The 19,859-nt window shown below is 45.9% G+C and overlaps 1 protein-coding gene across 5 annotated transcripts in view; it reads left to right on the top strand.

Annotated features, from left to right (window-relative positions):
* The window catches only part of arhgef18b (rho/rac guanine nucleotide exchange factor (GEF) 18b), a 123,982-nt gene that overhangs the window by 70,144 nt on the left and 33,979 nt on the right, over positions 1-19,859 (top strand). For all 5 annotated transcript variants that reach the window (XM_065009297.1, XM_065009296.1, XM_065009295.1 and 2 more), the window contains 9 exons: positions 5,864-5,948; positions 6,339-6,574; positions 11,289-11,414; positions 11,990-12,107; positions 12,391-12,645; positions 12,903-12,979; positions 13,746-13,924; positions 16,439-16,512; positions 16,801-16,983. In XM_065009297.1, the coding sequence (XP_064865369.1) occupies positions 5,864-5,948; positions 6,339-6,574; positions 11,289-11,414; positions 11,990-12,107; positions 12,391-12,645; positions 12,903-12,979; positions 13,746-13,924; positions 16,439-16,512; positions 16,801-16,983 (1,333 nt within the window). The remainder of the gene's footprint in view (positions 1-5,863; positions 5,949-6,338; positions 6,575-11,288; positions 11,415-11,989; positions 12,108-12,390; positions 12,646-12,902; positions 12,980-13,745; positions 13,925-16,438; positions 16,513-16,800; positions 16,984-19,859) is intronic.

The raw sequence follows: 19,859 nt of genomic DNA, 5'->3' as shown, positions 1-19,859 counted from the left end.
TAGGCTAGTTGAGAACACCTTTATTTAACCAGGTAGGCTAGTTGAGAACACCTTTATTTAACCAGGTAGGCTAGTTGAGAACACCTTTATTTAACCAGGTAGGCTAGTTGAGAACACCTTTATTTAACCAGGTTGGCTAGTTGAGAACACCTTTATTTAACCAGGTAGGCTAGTTGAGAACACCTTTATTTAACCAGGTAGGCTAGTTGAGAACACCTTTATTTAACCAGGTAGGCTAGTTGAGAACACCTTTATTTAACCAGGTAGGCTAGTTGAGAACACCTTTATTTAACCAGGTAGGCTAGTTGAGAACACCTTTATTTAACCAGGTAGGCTAGTTGAGAACACCTTTATTTAACCAGGTAGGCTAGTTGAGAACACCTTTATTTAACCAGGTAGGCTAGTTGAGAACACCTTTATTTAACCAGGTAGGCTAGTTGAGAACACCTTTATTTAACCAGGTAGGCTAGTTGAGAACAAGTTCATTTAACCAGGTAGGCTAGTTGAGAACAAGTTCTCATTTGCAACTGCGACCTGGCCAAGATAAAGCATAGCAGTGTGAACAGACAACACAGAGTTACACATGGAGTAAGCAATTAACAAGTCGATAACACAGTAGAAAAAAAATGGGCAGTCTATATACAATGTGTGCAAAAGGCATGAGGAGGTAGGCGAATAATACAATTTTGCAGATTAACACTGGGGTGATAAATGATCAGATGGTCATGTACAGGTAGAGATATTGGTGTGCAAAAGAGCAGAAAAGTAAATAAATAAATAAAATAAAAAAAAAAACAGTATAAAAACAGTATGGGGATGAGGTAGGTGAAAATGGGTGGGCTATTTACCAATAGACTATGTACAGCTGCAGCGATCGGTTAGCTGCTCGGATAGCTGATGTTTGAAGTTGGTGAGGAGATAAGTCTCAACTTCAGCGATTTTTGCAGTTCATTCCAGTCACAGGCAGCAGAGTACTGGAACGAAAGGCGGCCAAATGAGGTGTTGGCTTTAGGGATGATCAGTGAGATACACCTGCTGGAGCGTGTGCTACGGATGGGTGTTGCCATCGTGACCAGTGAACTGAGATAAGGCGGAGCTTTACCTAGCATGGACTTGTAGATGACCTGGAGCCAGTGGGTCTGGCGACGAATATGTAGCGAGGGCCAGCCGACTAGAGCATACAAGTCGCAGTGGTGGGTGGTATAAGGTGCTTTGGTGACAAAACGGATGGCACTCTGATAGACTGCATCCAGTTTGCTGAGTAGAGTGTTGGAAGCCATTTTGTAGATGACATCGCAAAATCGAGGATCGGTAGGATAGTCAGTTTTACTAGGGTAAGCTTGGCGTGCGTGAGTGAAGGAGGCTTTGTTGCGGAATAGAAAGCTGACTCTTGATTTGATTTTCGATTGGAGATGTTTGATGTGAGTCTGGAAGGAGAGTTTGCAGTCTAGCCAGACACCTAGGTACTTATAGATGTCCACATATTCAAGGTCGGAACCATCCAGGGTGGTGATGCTAGTCGGGCATGCGGGTGCAGGCAGCGATCGGTTGAAAAGCATGCATTTGGTTTTACTCGCGTTTAAGAGCAGTTGGAGGCCACGGAAGGAGTGCTGTATGGCATTGAAGCTCGTTTGGAGGTTAGATAGCACAGTGTCCAATGACGGGCCGAAAGTATATAGAATGGTGTCGTCTGCGTGAGGTGGATCAGGGAATCGCCCGCAGCAAGAGCAACATCATTGATATATACAGAGAAAAGAGTCGGCCCGAGAATTGAACCCTGTGGCACCCCCATAGAGACTGCCAGAGGACCGGACAGCATGCCCTCCGATTTGACACACTGAACTCTGTCTGCAAAGTAATTGGTGAACCAGGCAAGGCAGTCATCCGAGAAACCGAGGCTATTGAGTCTGCCGATAAGAATATGGTGATTGACAGAGTCAAAGCCTTGGCGAGGTCGATGAAGACGGCTGCACAGTACTGTCTTTTATCGATAGCGGTTATGATATCGTTTAGTACCTTGAGCGTGGCTGAGGTGCACCCGTGACCGGCTCGGAAACCAGATTGCACAGCGGAGAAGGTGCGGTGGGATTCGAGATGGTCAGTGACCTGTTTGTTGACTTGGCTTTCCGAAGACCTTAGATAGGCAGGGCAGGATGGATATAGGTCTATAGCAGTTTGGGTCCAGGGTGTCTCCCCCTTTGAAGAGGGGATGACTGCGGCAGCTTTCAATCTTTGGGGATCTCAGACGATATGAAAGAGAAGTTGAACAGGCTGGTAATAGGGGTTGCGACAATGGCGGCAGATAGTTTCAGAAATAGAGGGTCCAGATTGTCAAGCCCAGCTGATTTGTACGGGTCTAGGTTTTGCAGCTCTTTCAGAACATCTGCTATCTGGATTTGGGTAAAGGAGAACCTGGAGAGGCTTGGGCGAGGAGCTGCGGGGGGGCTGTGTTGGCGAGGTTGGAGTAGCCAGGCGGAAGGCATGGCCAGCCGTTGAGAAGTGCTTATTGAAGCTTTCGATAATCGTGGATTTATCGGTGGAGACCGTGTTACCTAGCCTCAGTGCAGTGGGCAGCTGGGAGGAGGTACTCTTGTTCTCCATGGACTTCACAGTGTCCCAGAACTTTTTGGAGTTGGAGCTACAGGATGCAAACTTCTGCCTGAAGAAGCTGGCCTTAGCTTTCCTGACTGACTGCGTGTATTGGTTCCTGACTTCCCTGAACAGTTGCATATCACGGGGCTATTCGATGCTATTGCAGTCCGCCACAGGATGTTTTTGTGCTGGTCGAGGGCAGTCAGGTCTGGAGTGAACCAAGGGCTGTATCTGTTCTTGGTTCTGCATTTTTGAACGGAGCATGCTTATCTAAAATGGTGAGGAAGTTACTTTTAAAGAATGACCAGGCATCCTCAACTGACGGGATGAGGTCAATGTCCTTCAGGATACCCGGGCCAGGTCGATTAGAAAGGCCTGCTCACAGAAGTGTTTTAGGGAGCGTTTGACAGTGATGAGGGTGGTCGTTTGACTGCGGCTCCGTGGCGGATACAGGCAATGAGGCAGTGATCGCTGAGATCCTGGTTGAAGACAGCGGAGGTGTATTTGGAGGGCCAGTTGGTCAGGATGACGTCTATGAAGGTGCCCTTGTTTACAGAGTTAGGTTGTACCTGGTGGGTTCCTTGATGATTTGAGTGAGATTGAGGGCATCTAGCTTACATTGTAGGACTGCCGGGGTGTTAAGCATATCCCAGTTTAGGTCACCTAACAGAACAAACTCTGAAGCTAGATGGGGGCGATCAATTCACAAATGGTGTCCAGGGCACAGCTGGGAGCTGAGGGTGGCCGGTAGCAGGCGGCAACAGTGAGAGACTTATTTCTGGAGAGGGTAATTTTCAAAATTAGTAGTTCGAACTGTTTGGGTATGGACCTGGAAAGTATGACATTACTTTGCAGGCTATCTCTGCAGTAGACTGCAACTCCGCCCCCTTTGGTAGTTCTATCTTGACGGAAGATGTTATAGTTGGGTATGGAAATCTCTGAATTTTTGGTGGCCTTCCTGAGCCAGGATTCAGACACGGCAAGGACATCAGGGTTAGCGAGTGTGCTAAAGCAGTGAGTAAAACAAACTTAGGGAAGGCTTCTGATGTTGACATGCATAAAACCAAGGCTTTTTCGATCACAGAAGTCAACAAATGAGGGTACCTGGGGACATGCAGGGCCTGGGTTTACCTCCACATCACCCGCGGAACAGAGAAGGAGTAGTATGAGGGTGCGGCTAAAGGCTATCAAAACTGGTCGCCTAGAGCGTTGGGGGCAGAGGATAAGAGGAGCAGGTTTCTGGGCATGGTAGAATATATTCAGGGCATAATGCACAGACAGGGGTATGGTGGGGTGCGGGTACAGCGGAGGTAAGCCCAGGCACTGGGTGATGATGAGACAGGTTGTATCTCTGGACATGCTGGTTGTAATGGGTGAGGTCACCGCATGTGTGGGAGGTGGGACAAAGGAGGTAACAGGGGTATGCAGAGTGGGTCTAGGGGTTCCATTGTGAACTAAAACAATTATAACTAACCTGAACAACAGTATACAAGGCATATTGACATCTGAGAGAGACATACAGCGAGGCATACAGTAATCACAGATGTTGAATTTGGAAAGCTAGCTAAAAACAGTAGGCGAGGCTAATCCGCTAGCACAACAAACAGCAGGTAAAATGGCGTTGACTAGGCAACGGGGCCGACAGGTAAGACAAACAAGCAGAAAGGAGTACCGTGATTAATGGACAGTCCAGCGTCGTCAGCTATGTAGCCAAGAGATCAGTGTCCAGGGGGCAGCGGTGGATGGGCAGGGGGCTGGCGAGTGTTATCCAGGTTTTTTTTTTTTTTTTTTTTTAAACTAACAATGACTAACTAGCTTGTAGCTAGTTAGCTGGTTAATCTGGAGGTTCTTGAGTGTGTCATAAAAATAAAAATAAGAGTAAAAGTAATAAGCGATTCCGTATCACATTGGGTGAGGCAGGTTTCCGGAAGGTATAAACAAATTAAAAATCAAAAAGAGATAGAAAGTAAATGGGGTCAGAGAGTGATTGGGACGCGTGGTACAGACGGTTAGCAGGCCTGTGCTAACAAGCTAACAGTTCGTAGGCCCGAGCTAGACAAGGTAGCAGTTAGCGGACCGGAGCTTGACAAGCTAGCCGTTAGCAGGCCGAATTAGCAAGCAGGGAGATAGCAGGGCTAGAGAGTTAACCTTTGGGGGACGTCGCGATGGGGTGAGTCTGTTTATTTATTCCTCTTCATGCGGTGAGCTGGAGATACAGCGATTCAGAAAGCTCGCGGGCCTTGGCCAGCAGATGGATCTTTGGAAAAAATCCTGTTGAAACCCCCTCGGACGATTATGTCGGCGGACCAGTCGTGATGGATCGGCGGGGCTCCGTGTCGGCAGTAGAGGGTCAGTAGAGGGTCCAGGCCAATTGGCAAATTAGGTATTTTTGGACCTCTTCGGGTAGTCGGGAGATGGGCTTAGCTCGAGGCTAGCTCCAGGCTAACTGGTGCTTGCTCTGGGACAGAGGCGTTAGCCAGGAGTAGCCACTCGGATTGCAGCTAGCTATTTACGATGATCCGGTATAAAGCTTCAGAGCTTGCGGTAGAATCCGGAGATGTGGTAGAGAAAAAGCAGTCTGATATGCTTTGGGTAGATGTCGCGCTGGTGTCCTAGTTAGCGTTGAAGACCGCTAGCAGTGGCTAGCTAGTAGCTAGTTAGCGGCTAGCTTCTGATGAGGGTTCCGATTCTAAAGCATAGAAAAAGCAGATCCGTACCACATTGGGTGATGCGGGTTGCAGGAGAGTATATTCAGCCTGTGGTTGGGAAGTGAGATTAAAATATGTACGAAATATGTACGAAATATATACGGAAAAAACTATATTTACACTATACAGGACGGGACAAGACAAAACACACGTCCGACTGCTACGCCATCTTGGAACATCCATGAGAGTGAAGGAAAAGCAGCCGACAAGTGCTCAGCATATGTGGGAACACTTTCAAGATTGTTGGAAAAGCATTCCTCATGAAACAGGTTGAGAGAATGCCAAGAGTATCCAAACCTGTCAAGGCAAAGGGTGGCTACTTTGAAGAATCTAAAATATATTTTGATTTGTTTAACACTTTTTATTGGTTACTACATGATTCCATATGTGTTATTTCATAGTTTCGATGTCTTCACTATTATTCTACAATGTAGAAAATAGTAAAAATAAAAACCCTTGAATGAGTAGGTGTCCAAACGTTTTACTGGTACTGTATGTTAATATTGTATATTTGTGTATCATGTTATTATTTATTGAATGATCTAATATATAGTATATTATAGGTGGAGTCATGGAGTCTGGCTGTGGACCAGCACTACCTGAAGAAATTCACCAAGGAGACGGTCAAGAGACAAGACGTTATCTACGGTACAGTTCAGTCTTCTATGTTTTTAGACCATTTCATGTTACATTTAGTATTTTATATTTAGGCTTTCGTTGTGTTTATATAGTTACATTTCCGTGGTTAAGCTACAGTAGAGATATGGAGGAACTCGTACCACTTTCGTTGTGTTTATATAGTTACATTTCCGTGGTTAAGCTACAGTAGAGATATGGAGGAACTCGTACCACTTTCGTTGTGTTTATGTAGTTACATTTCCGTGGTTAAGCTACAGTAGAGATATGGAGGAACTCGTACCACTTTTCTGTTTGTCTGGACTTGCCATTGTTTTATTATTCACCTAAAGTCAATTATGGTTGAAAAGGAAATGCCTTTTTAAAGACCAACTAGATGTTGAACCATCCGTCTCCCGACAGAGCTGATGCAGACAGAGATGCACCACATACGGACCCTGAAGATCATGCTGCGTGTTTACATGAGGGAGCTGAAGGAGCACCTCCAGATGGACGAGCTGTTCCCGCGCCTGGAGAGCCTGCTGGAGCTGCACACAAGCTTCCTGTCCCGCCTAAAAGAGCGGCGCCGAGACTCCACGCAGCCCGGCAGCGACAGGAACTACAACATACAGAGACTCGCTGACATCCTCACCACACAGGTACAGACAACGCACTCCACACACATTCGTACAGTCATACACAAGCACGCACACACACACACAGTGGCTGAATTGGCTTGTGTTTTGGTTCACTTTGCAGGTTAAGTGCCACAAATCAGACGCTGTGTCCCAATTACGTCAACAGTGTTCCTCTCTGAATTCCTCTTCCCCTTTAAAAGACAAAAAGATAATGTACAGTGCCCCACGGAAATTATTCAGACCCATTGACTTTTCCTACATTTTGTTACGTTACAGCCTTATTCTAAAATGGATTAAATACATACAAATCTTATTTAATCTGCACACAAAACCCCATAATGAGAAAGCGAAAACAGGCTTTTAGAAATGTTTGCAAAGGTATTAAAAATAAATTAATACCTTATTTACACAAGTGTTCAGATCCTTTGCTATGAGACTCTAAATTGAGCTCCGGTGCATCCTGTTTCCATTGATCATCCTTGAGATGTTTCTTCAACTTAATTGGTCCACCTGTGGGAAATTCAATTGATTGGACATGATTTGGAAAGGCACAGACCTGTCTATATAAGGTCCCACAGTTGACAGTGCATGTTAGAGCAAAAACCAAGCCATGAGGTCGAAGGAATTGTCCGTAGAGTTCTGAGACAGGATTGTGTCGAGGCACAGATCTGGGGAAGGGTACCAAAACATTTCTGCAGCATTGAAGTGGCCTCCATCATTCTTAAATGGAAGAAGTTTGGAATCACCAAGACTCTTCCTAGAGCTGGCCACCAGGCCAAACTGAGCAATCGGGGAAGAAGGGCCTTGGTCAGGGAGGTGACCAAGAACCCGATGGTCACTCTGACCGAACCCTGAAGTTACACTGTGGAGATGGGAGAACCTTCCAGGAGGACAACCATCTCTGCAGCACTCTACCAATCAGGCCTTTATGGTAGAGTGGTCAGACGGAAGCCACTCCTCAGTAAAAGGCACCTGACAGCCCACTTGGAGTTTGCCAAAAGGCACCTAAAGACTCTCAGACCATAAGAAACAAGATTCTCTGGTCTGATAAAACCAGGATTGAACTCTTTGGCCTGAATGTCGAACGTAATGTCTGGAGGAAACCTGGCACCATCCATACGGTGAAGCATGGTGGTGGCAGCGTCATGCTGTGGGGATGATTTTTTAGCTGCATGGACTGGGAGACTAGTCAGGATTGAGGGATAGATGAATGGAGAAAAGTACAGATCCTTGATGAAAACCTGCTCCAGAGTAGAGGTCGACCGATTATGATTTTTCAACGCCGATACCTATACCGATTATTGGAGGACCAAAAAAAACCAATACCGATTTAATTTTAATACAAAATAAATAACAATTTGTTTGTAATAATGACAATTAAAACAATACTGAATTAACACTTTTATTTTAACTTAATATAAAACAAAACAAATAAAATCAATTTAGCCTCAAATAAATAATGAAACATGTTCAATTTGGTTTAAATAATGCAAAAACAAAGTGTTGGAGAAGAAAATAATATGTGCCGTGTAAGAAAGCTAACGTTTCAGTTCCTTGCTCAGAACATGAGAACATATGAAAGCTGGTGGTTCCTTTTAACATGAGACTTCAATAATCCCAGGTAAGAAGTTTTAGGTTGTAGTTATTATAGTATTGATAGGACTATTTCTCTCTATACCATTTGTATTTCATTAACCTTTGACTTTTGGATGTTCTTATAGGCACTATAGTATTGCCAGTGTAACAGTATAGCTTCCGTCCCCCTCCTCGCTCCTCCCTGGGCTCGAACCAGGAACACATCGACAACAGCCACACTCGAAGCATCGATAATTACGTAAAATTCTGGCAAATTAGTTTGCAATTAGCCAGGCAGCCCAAACTGTTGCATATACCCTGACTCTGCGTGCAATGAACGCAAGAGAAATGACACAATTTCACCTGGTTAATATTGCCTGCTAAACTGGATTAGTAGCGATAACTAGTGATTATGATTGATTGTTTTTTATAAGATAGGTTTAATGCTAGCTAGCAATTTACCTTGGCTTCTACTGCATTCGTGTAACAGGCAGGCTACTCATGGAGTGCAATAGTTAGAGCGTTGGACTAGTTAACTGTGCGGTTGCAAGATTGGAACCCCTGAGCTGACAAGGTGAGAATCTGTGGGTTGCCCCTGAACAAGGCAGTTAACCCACAGTTCCTAGGCAGTCATTGAAAATAAGAATGTGTTCTTAACTGACTTGCCTAGTTAAAGGTAAAAAAATTAAATAAAAAATATTTATTTTAAAAATCGGATATCGGCGCCCCAAAATACCGATTTCCGATTATGAAAACTTGAAATCGGCCCTAATTAATCATCCATTCCGATGAATTGGTCGACGGCTACTCCAGAGCCTCAGACTGGGGTGAAGGTTCACCTTCCAACAGGACAACAATCCTAAGCACACAGCCAAGACTACGCAGGAGTGGCTTCAGGACAAGTCTCTGAATGTCCTTGAGTGGCCCAGCCAGAGCCCGGACTAGAACCCGATCGAACATCTTTGGAGAGACCTGAAAATAGCTGTGCAGCAACACAATCTTCATCCAACCTGACAGAGCTTGAGAGGATGTAGCGTCATACCCAAGAAGACTCGAGGCTTTAATCGCTGTCCAAGGCGCTTCAACATTTACATTTACATTTAAGTCATTTAGCAGACGCTCTTGTCCAGAGCGACTTACAAATTGGTGCTTTCACCTTATGACATCCAGTGGAACAGCCACTTTACAATAGTGCATCTAAATCTTTTAAGGGGGGTACTTTATCCTATCCTAGGTATTCCTTAAAGAGGTGGGGTTTCAGGTGTCTCCGGAAGGTGGTGATTGACTCCGCTGTCCTGGCGTCGTGAGGGAGTTTGTTCCACCATTGGGGGGCCAGAGCAGCGAACAGTTTTGACTGGGCTGAGCGGGAACTGTACTTCCTCAGTGGTAGGGAGGCGAGCAGGCCAGAGGTGGATGAACGCAGTGCCCTTGTTTGGGTGTAGGGCCTGATCAGAGCCTGGAGGTACTGAGGTGCCGTTCCCCTCACAGCTCCGTAGGCAAGCACCATGGTCTTGTAGCGGATGCGAGCTTCAACTGGAAGCCAGTGGAGAGAGCGGAGGAGAGGGGTGACGTGAGAGAACTTGGGAAGGTTGAACACCAGACGGGCTGCGGCGTTCTGGATGAGTTGTAGGGGTTTAATGGCACAGGCAGGGAGCCCAGCCAACAGCGAGTTGCAGTAATCCAGACGGGAGATGACAAGTGCCTGGATTAGGACCTGCGCCGCTTCCTGTGTGAGGCAGGGTCGTACTCTGCGGATGTTGTAGAGCATGAACCTACAGGAACGGGCCACCGCCTTGATGTTATTTGAGAACGACAGGGTGTTGTCCAGGATCACGCCAAGGTTCTTAGCGCTCTGGGACTTCAACAAAGTACTGAGTAAAAGGTCTGAATACTTATGGGGCGGCAGGGTAGCCTAGTGGTTAGAGTGGAGGGGCGGCAGGTAGCCTAGTGGTTAGAGTGGAGGGGCGGCAGGTAGCCTAGTGGTTAGAGTGGAGGGGCGGCAGGTAGCCTAGTGGTTAGAGTGGAGGGGCGGCAGGTAGCCTAGTGGTTAGAGTGGAGGGGCGGCAGGTAGCCTAGTGGTTAGCGTGGAGGGGCGTCAGGTAGCCTAGTGCTTAGCGTGGAGGGGCGTCAGGTAGCCTAGTGCTTAGCGTGGAGGGGCGTCAGGTAGCCTAGTGCTTAGCGTGGAGGGGCGTCAGGTAGCCTAGTGCTTAGCGTGGAGGGGCGTCAGGTAGCCTAGTGCTTAGCGTGGAGGGGCGTCAGGTAGCCTAGTGCTTAGCGTGGAGGGGCGTCAGGTAGCCTAGAGCTTAGCGTGGAGGGGCGTCAGGTAGCCTAGCGCTTAGCGTGGAGGGGCGTCAGGTAGCCTAGCGCTTAGCGTGGAGGGGCGTCAGGTAGCCTAGCGCTTAGCGTGGAGGGGCGTCAGGTAGCCTAGCGCTTAGCGTGGAGGGGCGGCAGGTAGCCTAGCGCTTAGCGTGGAGGGCGGCAGGTAGCCTAGCGGTTAGCGTGGAGGGGCGGCAGGTAGCCTAGCGGTTAGAGCGATGGGCAGGTGGCCTAGCGGTTAGAGCGATGGGCAGGTGGCCTAGCGGTTAGAGCGATGGGCAGGTGGCCTAGCGGTTAGGGCGATGGGCTGGTGGCCTAGCGGTTAGGGCGATGGGCTAGTAACCGTAAAGGTTGCAAGTTCAAACCCCCGAGTTGACAAGGTACAAATCTGTCGTTCTGCCCCTGAACAGGCAGTTAACCCACTGTTCCTCGGCCGTCATTGTAAATAAGAATTTGTTCTTAACTGACTTGCCTAGTTAAATAAAGGTACAAAAAAATTAAACGTTTAAAAAAAAAAAAAAGTGCAATTTCTGAAAAAAACTATGACTTGTCAATTTGGGGTGTTGTGTGTAGATTGATGAGGGGGGGGGAAACGATTTAATACATTTTAGAATACGGCTGTAACGTAACAAAATGTGTAAAAAGTCAAGGGGTCTGAATACTTTCCAAATGCACTGTATACATTCAAAAGGATAATGCATACTATATATTCAAACCATATTCTGCTTTGGTTGAACCTGTCAAAGAGAGAAGGTAATCAGAGCAGACTATCGACAGTAACGGTACTGAGAGTTGTATCAGCTGAATAAGGTCTCCTCAGATCTCATCCCTGTCTCCTCTCCAGTTTTCAGGTGAGAAAGGGGATCGGATGAAGGAGAACTATGGTGATTTCTGCAGCCACCACACCGAGGCTGTCAGCTACTACAAGGAGCAACTACACAACAACAAGAAGTTCCAGAACCTCATACGGGTTGGTTGTTACTGATTCCATCACTGGAGTTGAGAAATTGACACAAAATGGTGGACCCATCTGCTAACTTAAAGGACTATCTGCAGTTGAAACGATACAAAGCAGTCACCCCCCCGCCTCCTTTTCTGGGTCAAAAGCTGAGGGGTGGGCCTGGAGAAATGTAACCACTCTAGAATTCATAAACAATAGCTAATGATGTAAGGACTGACCCATCTCATGAAATCAACATTTTATATTTTTATGCATTATTTGAGTTTCTACAGTGTTTGTTTACATTTACAGTGTAGTAAAACAAGCTTATAGTTTGGTTTCCGATGGGGTACAACAGTTGTTCTAAGCTCATGAGGAAAGTTATATTCTTCAAAATTAATGAGTGTATCATTAAGTCCACAAATGTATGCAACAACTGCGAATTGCCCCTTTTTTTTTTTTTTAAAGAGGAAGTGAAACATTCATGACAGTCGGTTATTTATGAAGGTGAGGTTTTTTCACATCCAGATATTGTGGCCTCCTGTGTGTAACCAGAAACATTTGGTGATTGCACTAAATGCTCCTTTTTTTTCTTCTTCTTCCAGAAAGTCAATAATTTGTCCGTTGTGAGAAGATTAGGAGTGACTGAGTGTATCCTCCTGGTGACACAACGCATCACCAAGTACCCTGTGCTGGTGGAACGTATTGTGCAGAATACGGAAGGTACAGACGTCAGTAGACAAAGCATTTATGTACTTGGTCCTCTCCTGTCTGATAACGCTTGAGATTTAGGCCCAACTTTCTGTTAGACTAATGGAATAGAAAGAACAGCATGATATCTCCCTTACCTAATCAATCAAATGTATTTTATAAAGCCCTTTCTTACATCAGCAGTTGTCACAAAGTGCCTTACGGATACGCAGCCTAAAACCCTAAAGGGCTAAGAGGAATAAAAGTTCTCTGTAACATTGTTTGTCTGAAGTCAGTTTGTCTTTCCTCCCTCCAGTGGGTACGGAGGAACACGAGGAGTTGACCAGGTCTCTTAGTCTGATTAAAGACTGCATCGTCCAGGTGGATGCCATGGTCAACCTGCATGAGAAGGCCTCGCGACTCCGAGACATCGCCCACAAAATAGAGCCCAAGTCCCTCGGCAAGATCAAAGATGGCCGTGTGTTCCACAGAGAGGACCTGTCCCAGGGTCGACGCAGGCTGCTGCACGAGGGGGCGGCCAACCACAAGGCCGCCTCCGGCAGACTCAAAGGTAACAGGATTGACCCTCGGGTCAGGGTCGGGGTTCAATTTCAGTCAATTCAGGAAGTGCGCAGAACTTCCAATTATCTTCAAATGCTTTTCAATTGGGAAAAATTTGGAATTTAGTTTTTCTTTCTGAATTGACTGTAATTTAAATGAAGTTGAACCCAACCCCAACCCAACCCTGCCTGAAATGATCTTCTGTTTTCTCTTCTGTCTGTGTTGATCTCACACAGGTCTAAAAATGTAACTCCTGTTCCATTTCAGATATTGTGGCTGTGCTGCTGTCCGACGTGCTTTTGTTACTCCAGGACAAGGACCAGAGATATGTTTTCTCCACAGTGGTGAGTCGAGAATTCTAATGTCAGTTCATTCCGACTAAGACCTGGTGTAAACCTACAGGAGGGTAGCTCTCCAGGAACAGGGTTGGAGAGCCCTGGTGTAAACCTGCAGGAGGGTAGCTCTCCAGGAACAGGGTTGAGAGCCCTGGTGTAAAGCTCTCCAGGAACCTTACCCTGGTGTAGGAGGGTAGCTCTCCAGGAACAGGGTTGGAGAGACCTGGTGTAAACCTACAGGAGGGTAGCTCTCCAGGAACAGGGTTGGAGAGCCCTGGTGTAAACCTACAGGAGGGTAGCTCTCCAGGAACAGGGTTGGAGAGCCCTGGTGTAAACCTACAGGAGGGTAGCTCTCCAGGTACAGGGTTGGAGAGACCTGGTGTAAACCTACAGGAGGGTAGCTCTCCAGGAACAGGGTTGGAGAGAGCCCTGGTGTAAACCTACAGGAGGGTAGCTCTCCAGGAACAGGGTTGGAGAGCCCTGGTGTAAACCTACAGGAGGGTAGCTCTCCAGGTACAGGGTTGGAGAGACCTGGTGTAAACCTACAGGAGGGTAGCTCTCCAGGTACAGGGTTGGAGAGACCTGGTGTAAACCTACAGGAGGGTATCTCTCCAGGTACAGGGTTGGAGAGACCTGGTGTAAACCTACAGGAGGGTAGCTCTCCAGGTACAGGGTTGGAGAGCCCTCGTCTAGAACTATGAAAAGTTCCTCCGTTTTGCTTTCTGCTGTTATTCTCTTTCAATGTGACTTGTAGCTGCCTTGACCCCCCCCCCAGGACAACAAGCCCTCAGTGATCTCCCTCCAGAAGTTGATAGTGAGGGAGGTGGCCCACGAGGAGAGGGCCATGTTCCTGATCTGCGCCTCCTCCAATGAGCCGGAGATGTACGAGATCCACACCGCCTCCAAGGAGGAGCGCAACTCCTGGATGACACACATCCGGCAGGCCGTGGAGAGGTACGCACACACACACACACACACACACACCAGAGCATGTTAGTAGAGTTGAGTGGTTGGAAAGGCTCCTTTCCACACTCACAGGAAGAAGAAAGAAAAAAACTGCCTCTCGAAATTCGCTCCATTCATTTCAAATGACAATTTAACCCACACCCATCTATTGTTGTGACTACCGGGACCTACCATTTAACCCACACCCATCTATTGTTGTGACTACCGGGACCTACAGTTTAACCCACACCCATTTATTGTTGTGACTACCGGGACCTACCATTTAACCCACACCCTTCTATTGTTGTGACTACCGGGACCTACCGTTTAACCAACACCCATCTATTGTTGTGACTACCGGGACCTACCGTTTAACCAACACCCATCTATTGTTGTGACTACCGGGACCTACCGTTTAACCAACACCCATCTATTGTTGTGACTACCGGGACCTACCATTTAACCAACACCCATCTATTGTTGTGACTACCGGAACCTACCATTTGGTTTTGAAGTATTGAAACCAAACCATATGGATTGTAATGAAAAGTATTTTAATAAACAACATGAAAAGGTTACTGTAAGAAGTGCTTATCATTTCAAATAGGCTACATGTCATATTAAACAGCATATAAACACTGTAAATGGGTCAGGAGCCAGACAGGGAGTCTAAGAAGGAAAATTAATTATTTAGGCAATATTATTTCAAGGCTATAGCCTACAAAGAAATAAGCATTTACGACAATAGGCTGGAAGGGACATAAAGTCCTCTGCATTTAAATAGCATTTTGTTGTATTAAATCATTACAGTCTATAAATTATGCATATAGGCTTTGAGTTACTTAGAGGTAAATACAAATTAAGCTAAAAATGACTTTGAATTCATTTCTGGAAACGCGAGTTTGGGTAGTTTGTGGCTGCAGGCTCATGCGATGTTTCCTGGAGAATATCCTCTCCTCTCACTTGCAGAGCCACTGGGGATGCTAAACACTGTTTTGGCCAGGCTGGGAAGAGATGCAGAGTTGTTATTTTTTCTTCTAGAGGTAGACCTAAAGGTTTTTAGGCAAAATAACCCAATCAAGGTCCTTGAACCTTTGAATATGCCAGGCCTATAGGACTGCCCAACCCTCTTCCTGGAGAGATACTGTCCTGTAGGTTTTCAGTCCTACCCTCTTCCTGGAGAGATACTGTCCTGTAGGTTTTCAGTCCTACCCTCTTCCTGGAGATCTACTCTCCTGTAGGTTTTCAGTCCAACCCTCTTCCTGGAGATCTACTGTCCTGTAGGTTTTCAGTCCAACCCTCTTCCTGGAGATCTACTGTCCTGTAGGTTTTCAGTCCAACCCTCTTCCTGGAGATCTACTGTCCTGTAGGTTTTCAGTCCAACCCTCTTCCTGGAGATCTACTGTCCTGTAGGTTTTCAGTCCAACCCTCTTCCTGGAGATCTACTGTCCTGTAGGTTTTCAGTCCAACCCTAATTTAGCATATCTGATTCAGCTAGTTAAGGTCTTGTTGAGCAGCTAATAAGTAGAACCAAGTGTGTTAAATTAGGGTTGGACTGAAAACCCACAGGATGGTAGATCTCCAGGAAGAGGGTTGGACTGTAAACCCACAGGGCAGTAGATCTCCAGGAAGAGGGTTGGACTGAAAACCCACAGGACGGTAGATCTCCAGGAAGAGGGTTGGAGTGAAAACCCACAGGGCAGTAGATCTCCAGGAAGAGGGTTGGAGTGAAAACCCACAGGGCAGTAGATCTCCAGGAAGAGGGTTGGAGTGAAAACCCACAGGGCAGTAGATCTCCAGGAAGAGGGTTGGACTGAAAACCTACAGGAGAGTAGATCTCCAGGAAGAGGGTTGGGCAGTCCTACGTACCGGCCGTACTACGCCCCCTCTCGTCCGTACAGCTCGTTTACAGGTATTGCTGCAGCACTGAGGACCCATTTTGTGTATGCTCTGTTTCACTCCAGGGCCCTTATCCACAAAGCCCCTCAAAGTAGGAGTGCCAATCTAGGATCTGTCCATTTATCTTACTTACTAAGATCGTAAATTGAACTGATCCTAGATCAGCACTCATACTCTGAAATGCTTTTGTGGGTACGTGGCCCAGCTCATTAAAACACATTACTCTGCCTGACCTGTGTCATTTTCATGACCTTTTACGAGACATGGGATGTCTTGTACCCAGTTACAGACTCAACAACTCTGGCAGTGTTTGTCTTGTGTAAAGGACTTAACTTTTCTAATTAATGGAGGTCTGGGTCTTCCTCTCCCAGCACCACCACACAGCCTGTCAACTACAGTTGTTAAGCACGGCGCCACACTATCTTTCACTCCAGCGTGAACATATTGTAAAACATCAGGTGGTTTAATACTGCTCCTCAATGGGACTAAGTAGTTAAAAAGAGAACCTCGATACACCGTTGGTCCCCAGTACTGGAGTTGAAACGCTGCTTTGTATCTAAACCCAAGGCTTTGAGTCCTAGCTAACTCGCCTCTCTCGCTCTCTCTCTCTGTTTCTCTCGATAGTTGTCCACACACTGAGGAGAGACTCTTCAGTGAGCAGGAGGAGGCTCGAGCCGCCAGATTCAACGAGTTCCAAGGTGACTTGCGACGACAGGACCAATGGCCTCGTCTTTGTAATAGTGTCATGTTGATGCTAGACCACTAGGTGGTGGTCAATAGTGTCCTGTTGATGCTAGACCACTAGGTGGTTGTCAATAGTGTCATGTTGATGCTAGACCACTAGGTGGCGGTCAATAGTGTCATGTTGATGCTAGACCACTAGGTGGCGGTCATGCACCAGTCAACATTCACCTTTTAATGTTTCTGTTCCTGGCATTTCATGTAACGAACTGTTAATTCTTTCTGTCCCCGTTCTCCTCTCCCAGAGCGTCTGAGCCAGAAGGACTCCCAGATCGTGACGTTGCTGACAGAGAAGCTGCAGCTGTTTTCAGACATGTGTCTGGTGTCTGGTCACGAGGACACGACCTTCCGCTCCCGCCTAATGCTGCGAGGTGACGCCTCAGACCTCCACCAGGGGGAGACACTGCTCAAGGGGACCATCACTGATGGTACAACACACACACGCACTTACACAAACACAAGGTCCCACACACACTTACACAAACACAAGGTAACACACACACACACACACACACACTGTGTCATATGGTATTGAAAGGAAAAACATATGATTTGAATGAAAGTACTTGAGTAAACAACATGTAAAGGAAGCTCTCATTTCAAATAGTCTGTGTGTCGTATTAAACAGGTGGCGCGTCTTTTCAGTTCGCTGCAGCTAGCGACTGGAACGAGCTGCAACAAACACTCAAACTGGACAGTCTCTTCATTCAAAGACAATCATGGACACTCTTACTGACAGTTGTGGCTGCTTTGTGTGATGTATTGTTGTCTCTACCTCCTTGCCCTTTGTGCTGTTGTCTGTGCCCAACAATGTTTGTACCCTGTTCTGTACTGCTACCATGTTGTGTTGCTACCATGTTGTTGTCATGTTGTGTTGCTACCATGTTGTGTTGTCATGTGTTGCTGCCTTGCTCTGTTGTCTTAGGTCTCTCTTTATGTAGTGTTGTGTTGTGTCCCTTGTCGGGGTGTGTGTTTTGTCCAATATATAATATATTTATTTTATTTAATCCCAGGCCCCTGTCTCCGCAGGAACCTGTTTGCCTTTTGGTAGATAAGTATTTGTTCTTAACTGACTTTCCTCGTTAAATAAAGGTGAAATGAAAACATTAAATGCAGGAGTGGCTTCAGGACAAGTCTCTAAATATCTCCCCAAATACAGGTGTCCCAAGTTTGTAGCTTCATACCCAAGATGACTTGAGGCTGTAATCGCTGTCAAAGGTGCTTCAACAAAGTACTGAGTAAAGGGTCTGAATACTTATGTAAATGTGATATTAATTTTAAAAAATCTAATTTAAAAAAGCAACAAAAAAAAATATATAAAATGAACAGTCTAAATAGGTCAGGTGCCAGACAGGGAGCTTAAAGAAAATGTAATTATTTAGGCTATATTATTTAACGGCTATAGCCTACAAATAAATACATGGGCAAGCGAGTCACACTGGGCTGGGAGGGACGTTTCGCCTAAAATGACACCCTTATCTATCTGGCTGTAGCTCAGGACCTGAAGTAAGGATATGCATATTCTTGGTACCATTTGAAAGGAAACACTTTGAAGTTTGTGGAAATGTGAAATTAATGTAGGAGAATATAACACAATAGATCTGGTAAAAGATAATATAACGAAAAAAACATGCGTTTTCTATTTCTTTTGTTCCATCTTTGAAATGCAAGTGATGGGCCATTATATCACGTAAGAGTAGGCGCAATTTAAATGTTGGCCACTAGGTTGCAGCAGTGCAACGTTTCAGACTGATCCAATGAATACAGTTTTTTTTATTTATTTTTTAATCTATTGAACCTTTATTTAACTAGGTAAGTCAGTTAAGAACAACTTCTTATTTACAATGATGGCCTACCAGATGGCCTCCTGCTGGGCCTCCTGCTGGGAGTAAAAATAAATTCAATAAAAATATAGGACAAAACACACATGACAAGAGAGACAACACTACATAAAGAGACAACACTACATAAAGAGACAACACTACATAAAGAGACAACACTACATAAAGAGACAACACTACATAAAGAGACAACACTACATAAAGAGACAACACTACATAAAGAGACAACACTACATAAAGAGACAACACTACATAAAGAGACAACACTACATAAAGAGACAACACTACATAAAGAGATCTAAGACGACAACAGCATGGTAGCAACACAACATGACGACAGCATGGTAGCAACACAACATGACGACAGCATGGTAGCAACACAACATGACGACAACATGGTAGCAACACAACATGACGACAACATGGTAGCAACACAACATGACGACAACATGGTAGCAACACAACATGACGACAACATGGTAGCAACACAACATGACGACAACATGGTAGCAACACAACATGACGACAACATGGTAGCAACACAACATGACGACAACATGGTAGCAACACAACATGACGACAACATGGTAGCAACACAACATGACGACAACATGGTAGCAACACAACATGACGACAACATGGTAGCAACATAACATGACGACAACATGGTAGCAACATAACATGACGACAACATGGTAGCAACATAACATGACGACAACATGGTAGCAACATAACATGACGACAACATGGTAGCAACATAACATGACGACAACATGGTAGCAACATAACATGACGACAACATGGTAGCAACATGACAACAACATGGTAGCAACATGACAACAACATGGTAGCAACATAACATGACAACAACATGGTAGCAACATAACATGACAACAACATGGTAGCAACATAACATTGTTGGGCACAGACAACAGCACAAAGGGCAAGAAGGTAGAGACAACAATACATTACTGTTCAAAATGTTGTATCAAGTCTGCCCAATCCCGTACGTCCACAGTTTCAGCCCCTCTCTGGCAGGCTATTCAGTAACTAAAGGCTGTCTCTCCATGCCTCTTGGTCCCAGGCTTTGGGATAGTTAAAAGGCTGTCTCTCCATGCCTCTTGTTCCTAGGCTTTGGGATAGTTAAAAGGCTGTCTCTCCATGCCTCTTGTTCCTAGGCTTTGGGATAGTTAAAAGGCTGTCTCTCCATGCGTCTTGGTCCCAGGCTTTGGGATAGTTAAAAGGCTGTCTCTCCATGCGTCTTGGTCCCAGGCTTTGGGATAGTTAAAAGGCTGTCTCTCCATGCCTCTTGGTCCCAGGCTTTGGGATAGTTAAAAGGCTGTCTCTCCATGCCTCTTGGTCCCAGGCTTTGGGATAGTTAAAAGGCTGTCTCTCCATGCCTCCTGGTCCCAGGCTTTGGGATAGTTAAAAGGCTGTCTCTCCATGTCTCTTGGTCCCAGGCT

The sequence above is a fragment of the Oncorhynchus nerka genome, linkage group LG24 (genome assembly GCF_034236695.1).
Source record: "Oncorhynchus nerka isolate Pitt River linkage group LG24, Oner_Uvic_2.0, whole genome shotgun sequence".
Classification (NCBI taxonomy): Eukaryota; Metazoa; Chordata; class Actinopteri; order Salmoniformes; family Salmonidae; genus Oncorhynchus; species Oncorhynchus nerka.
This window is presented reverse-complemented; position numbering and strand designations above follow the sequence as displayed.